This window comes from Adiantum capillus-veneris, chromosome 30 (assembly GCF_014529385.1).
Source record: "Adiantum capillus-veneris isolate H3 chromosome 30, ASM1452938v2, whole genome shotgun sequence".
NCBI classification, from domain to species: domain Eukaryota; kingdom Viridiplantae; phylum Streptophyta; class Polypodiopsida; order Polypodiales; family Pteridaceae; genus Adiantum; species Adiantum capillus-veneris.
Window position 1 is genome coordinate 50,761,356 of NC_140960.1, and position 14,594 is coordinate 50,775,949.

The 14,594-nt window shown below is 45.5% G+C and overlaps 1 protein-coding gene across 21 annotated transcripts in view; it reads left to right on the forward strand.

The window, feature by feature from the left end:
- Positions 1–14,594, forward strand: part of LOC147417935 (uncharacterized) — a 260,362-nt gene that overhangs the window by 233,082 nt on the left and 12,686 nt on the right. For 19 of the 21 annotated variants that reach the window (XM_086506524.1, XM_086506523.1, XM_086506516.1 and 16 more), the window contains 2 exons: positions 13,201–13,528; positions 13,892–14,230. The exons of 1 other annotated variant lie outside the window; for it this stretch is intronic. In XM_086506524.1, coding sequence (XP_086362650.1) covers positions 13,201–13,528; positions 13,892–14,230 — 667 coding nt within the window. Of the gene's footprint in view, positions 1–13,200; positions 13,529–13,891; positions 14,231–14,594 lie in introns of those variants that run through there. One more of the 21 variants, XM_086506535.1, reaches the window with a different exon arrangement.

Here is a 14,594-nt window from a genome sequence, read left to right on the forward strand (position 1 = left end):
TTCATCAATCTCTATCATTGTTTCAACTTCAGAGAAACCAAGAGCGCTTCATATCTTGTCCGTCTTTATGATAGTGCCCAGGAAAGGGTTATTATTGTCCGTCTTTATGCTGGAGCTCAGGAAAGGGTTATTATTGCAAGCAGTAAAATCTATTGTTTTGTAGAAACGTTTTGAAATCAGGCTAAAAGATTTGCAGAGTGCTGAGAGGGTCTAGAGAGCTGTCATCAAATGATGAGCTGGCAACTCAGGGAGATGATAATTCCGCAGGAAACTGACGTGCCAACCAGTCGTTTGTGATAGGCCAGATTTGTGATGTGGCAGTAATATGCATTGCTGGTGTGGTAGCTAGCAGAGATAGTGATGACCTGACAGTCATCAGCGCTGTGGTGACAGCTTTGTTGGCACCGGCTAACTGTCACATGGCAGTGCATAGGGTCTCATAGCAGTTGATTGAGGCCAGGCAAGAAATGTGACCGCCGCAAAAAGCAGTTTACGTTGGGGCAGCAAATCAATCAATGAGAGAGGCGCAGGTGAAAAAGCAAGAGAGAAAAAGGATGATCTTTTTACATCTATCAGAGGCTGAAGTTGGTCTATGAGACAAATCAAATATACATGTTTGTGTCCTTCATCTATCGGGAAAGGATAAAAGTAAAAAAGTAACAAAATGTGGTCATGTAGTAGGGGGGAAGGGGTATGAGGTAGGCTAGGATACAAGATACATGGTATATGAGGGAGGGGGTAGTGGAGCTCTATCTATAGGGGGTATGCGTACACATCTATATGCTTAGGGAATTACAATCATGGAGTGCATCAAGTTGACTAGCTCCATCCTATGTCAAACTGAGAGTATAGTATCTAGTACATAGGTGGTGTGATGTGAGGGTTGCACGTATGATCACAGCTGGGTCTGCCAACATCTAAGCAAATCTCTCCCGGCTGCCTGGTGCCAGGTGGTGGCAAGTCTAGATCTCCCTGGCTGTCTCAGCCTGCTTCAGGGTGACCCCTCTCTACGTGTGTGTGATGGGTTGCAGTAGGGTGTGGTCCTCTGGAGGAAGTCTATAAGTTGTGACTGTCACTCACCCCTTGGTGCCGCTACAAGTGCCAGCAATGTCTATGTCTATGTATCTCCACTAGAAAACGACCAACATGGCGCTAATCTCTGGACTCCATGATCTGTGGGTTGTCCTATAAAAAGAGCCTCTGTGATACTCTCATATGCTCTACATCTGCAAACAAAGTGCTCCTCGTCCTCATGGCAGAACCTCTCAGCTCACGGGGTATAAGCAGCTCTTCCCGTCTCTATCTCTAGCCAGTCTGATGATATTCGGAGCTGATCAATCGCCACTCATGGCATGTATATGTCCATGTAGCAGGGTCTCTAAATGAACTCCTCGTCTAGCATGATCAAGAAATGATCACTGTAATACAACATCTTGGGGGGAAGACGTTGTCTAGGAGCGATCGTGTCTCTCTGATGTAAAGTTGCCATAGATCCTGTCTGAGTATTGTGTTCCTCCCACTGTGTGAGAGCTTGATGAAGGGTGAATCAGGGTCATACTAGAAGGGTGCTAATCTATTCATGTAAATATGCCTTTCAGTAGGGGAAGGCCTCTTCGTCAAGGCTTCCCTACGCGACTCCCTGTTGCTTCCTGCCATATGGACACAGACCCACTACAGACTGTAGTACATGGGCACATGCTACACTAGTAGACTGATGTACAATAGACTGTGTTGTAGTAATACAGTGGTGCGCACAAGACCACAAAAGCTTACATACAGCACTCTCAGATACTGACAAAACCCCACATTAGCATACATGGAGAGCTTTACAAATTATGTAGTCCTATTGCCGTGCTCCAAAATCCCGTAGGACTTGCTCCAAAATTCGGTGAGAACCAGTAAGGTCACCAAGTCTGAAGAGATATAGGACACGCTGGATAGGGGCAAGGGGGGTGGGTAGGGAGGAGAAGGTTATTTATGTAGCGGCAAGGGGTGGGTAGGGGGGAGAGAGAGAAATGAAATGAAATGTTATATTAACGTCTTCAAAAGGCCAAAGTGACCTATGAGACCAAAAAGTTACAATGCGGTGTATCTGATACAAAGTCAGATTAACAAAATAAATTATTATAGGATAACAAAATATAAATACTACAGGATCCTAAACTAAGCAGTACAATGTGAAGACAATATGGGAGGGCAGTAGAGATCCATCTTCATAGAGATCCATCTTCATCTGCACTCTGGACGACGAAAGAGTATGGCTCGAATCCTTTGTTGTAGCCTCCTTCAAAACTGTGTAGCTCCTCTTCTCCATCGGGGTCGTCTAGATCTCCCTAGCTCCAATGCTCGGTCTATGAGAATGCCAGTGGTGCGGGTAGACCTCTCCACTGATGGCTGCTCCTGTGTCTGTTCTTCTGGGTGTACAATATCTAGTGTAAAGAAATCTGTGATCTGTCTCTGGGGTTGTCTCTCTTTAGCTCTCCTCAGTAAAGTTTCTCTATGCCTGTGTAACTCAAGTAGATATAGCCCAAGACATCTTTGATTCTCATAACTCATGACCCTAGATAGAGGCCCAAAACCTTCTCTGAATAGACAATGAAAACAGCCTCAAATCTCATAGTACACTGTGCAATGACATATGTAATGTACTTCTGTCTCTGGCTCTAGATGGCATAAGCAGCATATCCTGCTATGTGCTGGCGTCCCTCTGAATCTGCCAGTCTCAATCTCGAGCTGATGTGAGGACGTGTGTATCTGGCCAATGGCACAACGCAAACCATGAGAAAGATGCGTGTCCATATAGCTAGGTCGAATCACAAACCCATCCCTCGTGAGGTGGAGAAGATGCTCTCTATAGAAAGCCATCTTTGTACCCAACTCCTGTAACGGCTCTATCTATGTCCTCCTCGTGTCCAGCTGGATCAGATCCTGACGAATAAGTCTACTAATCTCTACCCGTGTCAGAGACCTCAAGGGTGCCTGTAGAGAGTATTGAAAAGGAGGCAACCTGTCCATGGTGAAACCATGTGTCTGAAACCATGATGCCATCTGTGCAAACCAGCATGATGTATCCCCATTAAGAGCTAATTGTCTGGAGGACTCTAGAGCCACCTTGGTATATCTGTCTCTGGTAGTATCCCACAGACTGTGTACAAAGGAGACTGATCTGGTAAGCGCCTCAATCTCCATAGGGGGGGCAGCTAATTCCGCTCGAATGATACCATGCGGTACCGAAGCCTTGGCTCTAATCAGCCGAGAGATCATAGATACCAGGGGCTTCTCCATACGCCTCCAACCATCCTGGCCTATAGAAGGTCCCCAAACCTGCACCCCATATAACATAGTAGAGGCAACCAAAGTATCAAAGAGCCATAACTTTGTCCTAGGTTCCTGGAATTGAACCTGCGAACACATCCTCTCCATTCCTCCCAGAGCCGCACCAGCTCTAGTTAGTCTAGTCTCTGCTACTCTTCTCAAAGAAAATCTCGGCCCAGTAAAGACTACCCCCAGGTAAGTGTATGCATCTGGATACTCCACAATCTTTTGAACATATTTGAAAGTAGGTACTGATCTCCTGACCCATTGTTGTGTGGTGTTAAACGCCATAACCTTGGTTTTACCTAGGTTTACACACAGTCCACTATCCTCTGCAAAACTGCGTAGTGCATCCAAATGTCGTTGCATACCTTCTGGTGAGTCAGATATCAACACAATATCATCAGCATATAGCAGCAATGGGATCCACGTCCCTGCCAGCTGGGCACCCCTGTCACCCTCTCTGTCAATGTAATCAGACACCTCATCAACATACATACCAAATAGAGTAGGAGACAATGGGCAGCCCTGTTTCTGTCCAATAGTAGAGTGAACTAAGTCAGATACCCCTTCCGGAGTGCGTACATGTCCCACCATTGATCTGTACAAAGCCATAATCCCCCAAATCACCTCTATGTGCACCCCCATCTCGTGCAGTCTGCACATCAATCGAGCTCTTGGTACCATGTCAAATGCTTTGCGAAAATCCACAAAGCTACAATAGATCCGTCTCCCATGTGCTCTACCCTCCTCAATGATGGCTCTGAGTGTTAGAATATGATCAAGAGCGGAGAAACCCCTCCCGAAGCCGGCCTGACCCTTTGCTTGTACACCCTCGCCCTCTGCCCAATTACTCGAGTGTTGCTCCAGAATAGATGCATACAACCGTGCCAATGTGTGTCCAACCATAATAGTGCGGTAGTTCCCAGGCTCTGTAGGGTCACCAGCCTTTGAAGATGGGCACAATATTAGACAACCTCCAAGTCTCAGGTAATCCCTCAAACATGGCACGATTAAACAACACTGCAAGAACCTCCATCAGCATATCCCTGGCATGTATAAAGTGCTCCGCTACTAGACCGTCATGATCATATGCCTTCCCGGTCCTCATCCTGTCGATGGCCCTTTGTACCATCTCAGGTGTAAAGAAAGTGCTCGTAGCTGGGCAAGGCTTGGTAGGGTCTGGAAGGGGTTCCTGTCCAGGAACCATATATAATGATGTCGCATATTGGCCCCACACATCAGGTGAAGTAATCACTGGGGGAGGGAAGTGCTCATGGAAGAGTCGCCGTGCCTCTCCTGAGTCCCTACTCAAGAACATCTGATATAAGTCTCGCTCCATCTGAGCTAGGTAAGCTCGCTTCTTTCGTCGCACAAGGCGTCGGAAAGCAATCCGAGACTGTCTGTAAGTGATGACTCCTAAAAGAAGATCCCTCTGAAGCGGGGCTCTCATCTCTCTGCACTCCTCATCATACCAACTATTCTGGGGCATGCTCGCAGAATGTCATCTCTTGCCCGGTTGAGTGTGTGGGTATGCCACTGATGCAGCCCCATGCAGTGTCTCAGTCAGTAGAGTGGTGCACTCCTCCACTGAGAGGCCTGTACCATTTGTGCCAGCTGTGCCTGTTAATAGACGGTCCCAGATCTCCTCTGTATAAATGAAATCAGTCTCTGGTGTAAATGTATAGCGTGTGTGACCTACCTCCTGATGTTTGGCACTATAGTGAAATTTAACAGACAGTGTCAAGAGAGCATGATCTACTGCTATGCCCACTGGCCTAGCTCCCACTGTGAAATCCTGAATACAGGGGACAAAGCTCGTTTGTGTCATAACATAATCCATTGTACTGGCCCCATGTCTATGTGGAAAGCATGTGAAAACGGCTGCTTCAGGAAATCGTTGTAAGCCATTATGTATGGCTAATCCATGTGTGGTCGTCATTTCCATGAGGTATCTCCCATACTCCATCCGCTCTCTGTCATCTGAGCATCTGTCAAGTCCCAACTCACCCACATCTAGCTCTCTAAGCATCTCATCTGAAGTGTCGTAGAAGACTGTCTGCGAGTTGCCCATTCGGGCATTGAAGTCCCCTAGCAGAATGATATCACCATCCCTAGAAAACTCCCATATGTCATCATCTAGAATAGAGAAAGGCGACTACCCTCTAGATGCAGCATACACTGATGTACTGGGAGGAAAGTAACATATAGCAATATATAAGAATCGACCTGTGTCAGCTCTCAATCTCACCCACATATATCTAGCATGATCATCTCTTCGTACAATATGCAGTAATGGTTGTAGTTCCTCTCTGAATAGCACTGCTACTCCTCCTAAACCTCTACTCCCATGCTCAGATCTCGCATTTGTCCTGTGAGTTGTCTCCCATCTGTATCCCATCACATGTGGCATCACCTGTCCAGTGGCCTGATGAGTCTCTGAGAAGAATACAATATCCTTGTCTTTGAAACTGTCCTCAAATGCACCCACGTCCAACCTCATAGACCCATTACAATTCCAGGTAGCTATCTTCAGTATGGTCCCATAGGTCTCGCACCATCATGCAGTGCGCCGCTCTAAAATCACCACCCGTCCATCTCTGTAAAAGGCTATCTTTCCCTTCTCCCTTGCCGCTGTAATCTCTGGCATTACCTCTCTCATATGTGCGAGCTGTGAGAGAGTCAGGTCATCACCGAGGAAAATACCTGTCTTTTTGAGAGTAGTCCTCTTCTTCAAGAATTCCTTCTTCTCTTCCAACAAGGGGAAGCGTAGTATGAGAGCTCTCCTCTTTGAAGACTCTCCCGTGCCATCACTTTTCTTACCAACCCTCCACGCCTTTGTGTGCAAAGGCTTCTCCATCCCCATCATGGATGTAAGGCTTGTGACCTCTTTCTCCACATTGTTTATGCCTTGAGACCGGTCACTCTCACATGTAGTGCTCGCATCCGCCTTCTTTGTTCCTCTTCGAGGGTCATGTTGATAAGCGTCGGTGTACAAGGGGTTTCTTGACCTTTCCCTTTCTTGGCGACCTCAAAAGAGAGAAATGAAATGAAATGTTATACTAACGTTCAAAGGCCAAAATGACCTATGAGACCAAAAAGTTACAATTGGTGAATCTGATACCATGTCTGAGTATGGAAATTACAAAGTTACAAAGAACTAACACTAAGACGCTAAGGGGGGGGGAGGGGTTGTGGGTTCAGATGAAATCTCTCATCGGTCGCTGTCGGATCTCATCGACCTCCTCCATGGTCAGTACTCTGGTTGGGCGTCGAGCTAGAGTGATCTGTATCTTCTGTTGCAGCCTTTGTTGGTAGTGGGAGACCCCCCGAGGTCGTGGACGTCTAGATCTGCGAAGTTCCGTGGCTCGATCAAGCAGTGTACCTCTAATATGAGTAGGCTTTGAGATCTGCTGTAATAACTGCTCCGTTGGCTCTCCTCTGGCTGGTGTAAACAAATCTGTGATTCGTCTCTAAGACTGTCTTTCCTCTGATGTTATTAGCAAGCTCTCCCTGAGTTTGCGCAGCTCTAGTAGGAACAATCTGAGACACCTCTGATCCTTGTATCTCATGACTCTAGAAAAAGGTCCGAACCCTTCTTTGAACAGGTAGTGGAAGCGGTCGCGTATCTCATAGTATGCCGGGCAGTGACATGTGTAGTGTAGCTCTGTCTCTGGCTCTGAGTTGCATAGGTGACATACCTAGCTCCTGCCGGCACCCCTCGAAATCGGCTAGTCTCGATTTGGAGCTGATGTGAGGATGTGCGTATTTGTCCAATAGCGCATCTTATCCCATGAGATAAGTGTGTGTCCATGTACTCAGGCCTAGTCACAAAGCCGTCCTCAGTGAGTTGGAGAAGATGCTCTCTATAGAAGGCCATCTTCGTGCCTAACTCCTGTGTCGGGTGTATCCATGTGCTCCTGGTATTTAGCTGAATCAGATCCTGACGTATGAGTGGTGATCTTTGTCCGTGTGAGAGACAGGGAGGGTGCATCCAGGGAGTATTGAAGCGGAGGTAATCTATCCATCTTGAGACCATGCGACTGGAACCATGCTGTCATCTGTCCATACCAACATGCTGTATCGCCTTGTAGAGCTAGTTGTCGAGATGACTCCAAGGCCAGCCGAGCGTATTTGTCCCTGGGGAGATCCCATAGACCGTGCATAAAGGAAACTGATCTCGTCAATGCCTCCACCACGAGGGGGGTGCGGCTAGCTTGGATAATCTCATGTGGTACTGAGGCCTTAGCCCGAATCATCTGAGCGATCATAGAGACCAGAGGCCTCTCCATACATCTCCATCCATCTGTGTTGCCAGATCTCACATGGTGGTCTACTGAGGGTCCCCATACCTGAACTTCATAGAGCATAGCTGGATTCACTAGAGTGTCAAAAAGCCAAAGCTTTGTTCACGGTTTCTGAAACTGAACCTGCAAACACATCCTCTCCAGTCCTCCCAAAGCTGCATATGCTCTCGTCAGTCTAGTCTCTGATGCTCTCCTTAGTGAAAACACTGGTCCACTGAAGACTACCCCAAGATAAGTATATGCATTTGTGTACTCCGCAGTCTCCTGGCCATACATAAATGTGGGTGCCGACCTCCTGACCCAGTGTGGTGTGGTGTTGAACACCATAACCTTGGTTTTTCCCAGATTGACAGACAATCCTATCACGAGCAAATGTATGCAGAGCATCCAAGTGACGCTGCATCCCCTCTGGAGAGTCAGAAATCAGCACAATATCATCAGCATATAGTAACAGCGGAATCCATGTCCCTGCTAGCTGAGCCCCCCTGTCCCCCTGATGCTCTACATAGTCCGAAAACTCATCCACATACATCCCAAAAAGAGTCGGGGATAGGGGGCATCCCTGCTTTACTCCAATAGTGGAGAGGACCATGTCCGACATTCCCTCAGTGGTGCGTACCCGCCCCATCACTGTCCTGTATAGAGCCAGAATCCCCCAAATCAGCTCTGTAGGCACACCCATGTCTTGTAATCTGCGTACAAGTCTGGCTCTCAGCACTGTGTTGAAAGCTTTGCAGAAATCCACAAAGCTACAATAGATCCTCTTGCCATGGTGTCTATCCTCCTCAATAATAGCTCTGAGTGTCAGAATTTGGTCAAGAGGGGAGAAACCTCTCCTGAAACCTGCTTGCCTTGGTGCTCTTATGCCCTCTCGCTCTGCCCATCTACTCAGCTCTTGTTCAAGAATGGATGCATACAGCCTAGCTAATGTGTGACCAACCATGATGGTGCGATAATTCATGGGATCTCCTGACTTGAAAATAGGCACAATCGTGGACATACTCCAAGTCTCAGGGAAGCCTTCATACATGGCTCGATTAAACATCATAGCCAGGAGCTCTGCGAGCATATCTCTGGCATGGATGAAGTGCTTTGCTACCAGACCATCATGATCATGTGCTCTCCTTGTCTTCATCCTGTCAATAGCTTTCCTTACCCTCTCGGTAGTAAAGAAAGAACATGTCTCCGGGCATGTCTCTAGTGGGTCCGGTAGAGGTGGTTGTCCTGATGCTGTGTAGAGAGATGTGGCATATTCCCCCCATGTCTCAGTGGAGGTGACCGCTGGTGGTGGTGAATGTTCGTGGAACAGCCTCCATGCTTCGCCTGTCCTTACTTATAAATAACTGATACAGATCTTGCTCTAGCTGGGATAAATAAGCCCTTTTCTTTCGTTGCACTAGGCGGCAAAAGATAATCCGTGACTTTCTATGTGTGGTAATACCCATGAGCACTTCCCTCTGTAACTTGATCCTCATCTCTCTACACTCCTCATCATACCAACTGTTTTGGGGCATTTTTCCAGATTTTCTCCGTGTAGGCTGGCTGTGGGGGTATGCTTCTGATGCTGCATCATGGAGCGTCTCTGTCAGTATCTGAGTGAGTTCATCTAGTGGCCGTCCTGGCTCCTGGGTGCATAGCTTCCTGTATATCTCATCCATATACACAGAGTCCGTCTCCCTCATGAAGGTATACTGGATGTGTGTAGGGACCTCTCCTAATGGAGCTGTGCTGAACTGAAACGTCAGGGTGAATGACAAGATAGCATGATCAACTGCTACTCCAACTGGCCTAGTGCCCACCATGAAATCTCATTGTTATAAATGTGACACGATGCTTTGTTTGACTTGGGAGTTTGAAGCCAAAGACAAAAGAAGGAACTCTCAAAAGGACAAAGTCAAAGGCAAGCTGGACAAAGGTAATGCTGATAAAGATTTGCCAAAGGAGATCGGCATGGCACACGTGGTGGCAACCACAATGGCCACGATGCCAGATTTCTAGTCAAAAGACAGTTGCCACCACTAGCTTCAGCCAGAGAGAGGCTTGTGAGTGGCAGCACTTTGTATGACAAGTGTGGGAAAAATTTATGAAATGTTATATTAACGTCTTCAAAAGGCCAAAATGACGTATGAGACCAATCTGTTACAAAATGTTGAATCTAATACCATGTCTGGGTACAAAAGAACTAGATACTACTACTAGAATCCATCCTCATCTGCACTCTGGATATCGAGAGAGTATGGCTTGAATCCTCTGTTGTAGTCTCCATCGATGCTGTGTAGCCCCTCTCCTCAATCGTGGCCGTCTAGATCTCCGAGGGAGAGCATGAGAGAAGTGGCATCCAATGTCACATGGGCTTCATGTGGAAGGGGGAGCATCCAAAGCTCAAGGAGCCCCAACAATGGAATACAATGAGGACAAAATTGTCTAAATTCGGGCCCAAAACTAGCTAAAAAGGTGTGTTCAACAGTCAATGGTCAACAGTCAAAAGGGCCAACGGCTAGAAACAATCGCAAAAAAACTACCGAACAGAATGTACTAGTTTATGGAACGGTACGGGATAGACTAAACGGAACAAGACGTGCAACGTACGAGAACTACCCTGCAGAGCAGACTCAGCTCCAAGCCCAGGACTCACAGGTACAATGGGGATGTTTTGGCTCCAATGTGCAGGAAGGGCGTAGATGTGGCGTGATGAACACAAAACACAATACTCAAGATGCTAGACCATAGAAAGTAGATAAAGCATACAACAACTAGAACCAATCATACATATATACAATCATAAAGAGCCACCAATTGCTAGCAAAATATCCCACGTCTATCTCCAAACTGTGGTGGTGGTGATGTGGCCATGGTGTCCACTAGACCACCACCCGTATCACTGCCACGCGTCATTGACTAGGCGAGAGTCCTCCCAATGTGAACTTCAGACCAAGTGTAACTAATTGCCTGTCTTGTGCAAGTGACATTGTAGCCCTACTACTGTTCCTCAGTGCAATATGCGTGAAACCTCATGCCAACAGAAAGAAAACACAATAGAGGAATGGAACAAGCAACTCAAAGACACAACAACAGACTCAAAACTCAGTGGAACTCCACTAACTCATGAAACCAGTACATACTCTAGCTAACAATACACTCAGCTCCTCCACGCCCAAGACTCACAGGTACAATGGGGTGTCAAGGCTCAAATGTGCAGGGAGGGTGTGGATGTGCGGTGTTGGGACACAAGACATTCGACTCGACACTAGACCATAGAAAATAGATTAAGCATCCGACGACCAGAACCAACTACACATATATAATCATAAAGAGCCACCAACGGCTAGTAGAATATCCCTGACAGGCCAGCTACGTCTATTTCCAAAACTGGGGGGCATCTTCAAGATATGGCTTCGGAAGAACATTCACACGTCGCCTCCGAAGTCCCACCACCTTTGCCTTGTGCACCTCCACCCTATGGTCTATGACGATTGCTTTGATTCTAGAGGGCGATGTGTGTTGGGTTTTATGGTTACAGTTTCTGCGTCGAGATCATAGACGCATCTGATCACTGCGTTTCTTTGGACAGTAAAAAACTCTCTCTCTCTCTCTCTAGAAAGGTGGCCATGCCAATCTCTTTGTCATAGCCAAAAAAAATTACGCCATGCACTGATTTTCTCTCCCTAGAATTTGATGATTTTTCTCTCTAAATCTGATTTTTTTTATTTTCAGATTTTACTGCAGATTTTCTCTCTCTAGGACTTGCAATATTCTCTCTCTAGAACTGGACAGAGTTTTATCTTCAAAAAACAGAAAGTCTCTCTCTCTAGAACTGTGTTTATTTTTCAATCTCGAGTTTTAAATAAAAAGTTAGGCTCCTAACTTTTGTAAAAATCAGAGCTGGGCTCCCAAAAACTGTTATGCAAATCTTTTGACTTGGGATTCATTAAAATAACAAGGAGGGGGCGTTTGCTTTTTGGCAGCCCTTGCACTCTGCGTGGCTTCTCGGGCTATAAAGGCATCACCCCCCCCCCTTTCCCTTGTTTCAACACACAAACTTTGCAGATTGTTGCCGCGTGATTGCATGAGCACCAACTCTCATACTTCAACCCTCCAATCCTTGTACAAGAAGAGTTCCTATGAATAAAAAAATACCCAAATAGGGGTGCTAACAGTGGTAGTTCAGGGCCACTGATTGTGTGTAGTGGCACCCTGCTCCAATAACTTCTCACTCTTCCCCTTCTCTTTTTGTTTCAGTTCAGTTATTCAAGTTGTTTTCAAGTGTTTAAGTGTTGCAGAGTTTTGCAAATTCTAGTCGATTCTGTGTTTCCATCCGATCCCTCACCGGAAGGGATCACACCACATGAGGTTGTCAAAGCGGAATCAAGAGATACACCGATCATGGTGGAGGCTCTTACCACAAAGGACAAGGGTGACTTCTCCTTAGGAGTTTAAGAAGTGAATGGTTTTTAAAAAAGCATTTTTTACAGGCTACCGAGGATGGATATGTTCGCACAACTTCAATGTGTCATAGGACAACTTCGGACCTCCTCCCATTAGTTGCAAATAGAGACAAGTAGATACTCTTTGGTACCCCAAAGCAACGGATATGCCAGCTAAGCAAATTAGAGCCAGAGATGGAGGAGCATTACATATGTCAATGCCTGATACATCATGAGATATGAGGATGATTGCATTGTCTCTTCAGAGAGAGATTCTGGCCTGTGTCCAAGGTGATAGATTACACTAATTAGAAATGCCTTGGGGTATTCTTGTTGGAGCTACGTAGGCACAGACATGCTTTATTATGGAGTTCCACACACTCTAGTAGAGGATCCATTTAGAGGCAAGGTACAGATTTTTCCGCAGCACCATCTCTCAACAGGACCCAAGACATGCCAGTTTCAGCTCATGGGAGTGTCCTAGATAGAGCTACAAAGATTATTAGATCTCAATGAGCTTGTGCCTCTCCAGATCACGTCACCAACATATGTACCATCGCCGCATTCAAGCCATTATTGATTGATGCCATGATGCAGCGGCCCGTGAGAAATTTCATGTGATGGTACATACAATGCAGCCCACTGAGGAGATCAAGCTTTGGCAGATAGGCCACCAACTGGCTCTATTGGTTTATTTGTTTGTCCACATTTTAGCATTTGTTAAGTTAAGTCTTGCTTATTTTTTATACTGGACATATGGATCATATGACGATGGTGAAAATTTATGGTCTCGTAAGTTGTTTTTTAGGCTTTTTTTGCAGATGTGGATAAACATTTCTCTCTGGCTTGGATGATCTCTCCCTTCAGAATTATATGGTTTATGTTGATTGCTACTAAGTTTCATACCTTCAATAATGATGTAATATTCTTCATGGGATTTCCTCTTTTTGAGGTTTTCCATCAAAAGTAAAGTACATCTTTGCTAAAAAAAAGTGTGTGTGCACATGCATATGTATGATGTATTACCCAAAAAAATGTGTGTATGTGTAACTAGAAGGGGAACGGAATGGAAAGGAAGGGGCAGGGGGGTGTGGGTGGGTTGGGTTATATACCTTCACACTTATGCAAGTTGTTTGAATCAATCATTTTGGCAGGTACCTCAATCTTTTTCAATGTGCAACTAAAGACTCAGAGAAAAGTGATTCATTATCCAAACGAATTGACACTCTTAATGATTTCTTTACATTTTCATTATTTTGTAACATATCAAGAAGCCTCTTCGAAAAGGACAAACTACTTCTCTCCTTTTTAATATGTTGCAACATCCTATCAAGACAAGGAAAAATTTCAGCTGATGAGTTTAGGTTTCTTATTGCCGGTGCAATCACAATAGAGAGAGAGAAGTCAAAGCCTCCAGCCCCTTGGCTTGCCGAAAAGCTTTGGACTGAAATGGTCCAGCTGTCAAAATTTGAAGCATTCCAAGTAAATAAACCGCAGCGTTCTGAAACTGCTGTGTCTTTTGTTTCAAAAGGGCACTGAGTGTTGTGCATCTCTACACATTCCGCCTTTGATAATGCAGCTTTTCAGAATATTTTACTATGATTTCAGCACATAATTTTGGATTCTTAGTGGATCCATTTGGCACCCATCTTAAATGGATCTACAATTGGGCCAATATGTGCCTCCCAAGAAGCATTTAAGAAACTAAATGTATCTGCACACCCATTGCATGAACTGCTGCATCATTGGTTTTTTCCATATGCTCCAAGCTTAGAGGGCACTCTCAATACTTTGAAAGCCACCTTGGTAAGGTAGTAAGGTTAGTGTTTCTTCTGCTGAACACAGGGATATAGCAATTCATTAGCAGAAAATCCCAACAAATGGAAGATTATATATGACAGCTCACAACCATACAAAGAGATCTTACCAGATGAATGGAATACAAAACTGACAAGCTTTCAGAAGCTTCTGATTATTCGCACAATTCGGCCAGATTTACTAGTTATGAGTGTGAACAGCTTTGTGCTTGAGACGATGGGGCATCGTTATGTGGAACCACCAACTTTTGACTTAGCAAAGGTCTATCATGACTCCAGTCCAACAATGCCTCTGGTGTTTGTGCTCTCCCCAGGATCAGATCCTATGGCATCTCTTCTAAAGTTTGCAGAAGGTCTGAGACAGCAGGTACAAATTACTGAAATTGTATCCAATACAGCCAAAATTCTGTAAGAAATTGTGGCAATAGTATTTTAGTGGAAGGGTTGGATAATGGAAGAAAGATAAACATAGATAGTTTGTTGTTGTAAAAACTCTCATTTTTCTCTAGAAACAGTTTCCTTTCAACAATAAAAGACCAGTAGGGATCAACATGCAATTCCCCATGTGGGATATATGCACAGTATGCATCACCTGGATGTTGGGATCTTTAGGGCTCTTGAAAGAGACTCTGGTCCTCAGGAAGCTTGTCAACTGGCAACCATGCTGTCTATAAGTATATCTGTGTCTGGTAAGCTACTTTGAATATTGATTCCTAGCTTGCCAAAGCAGT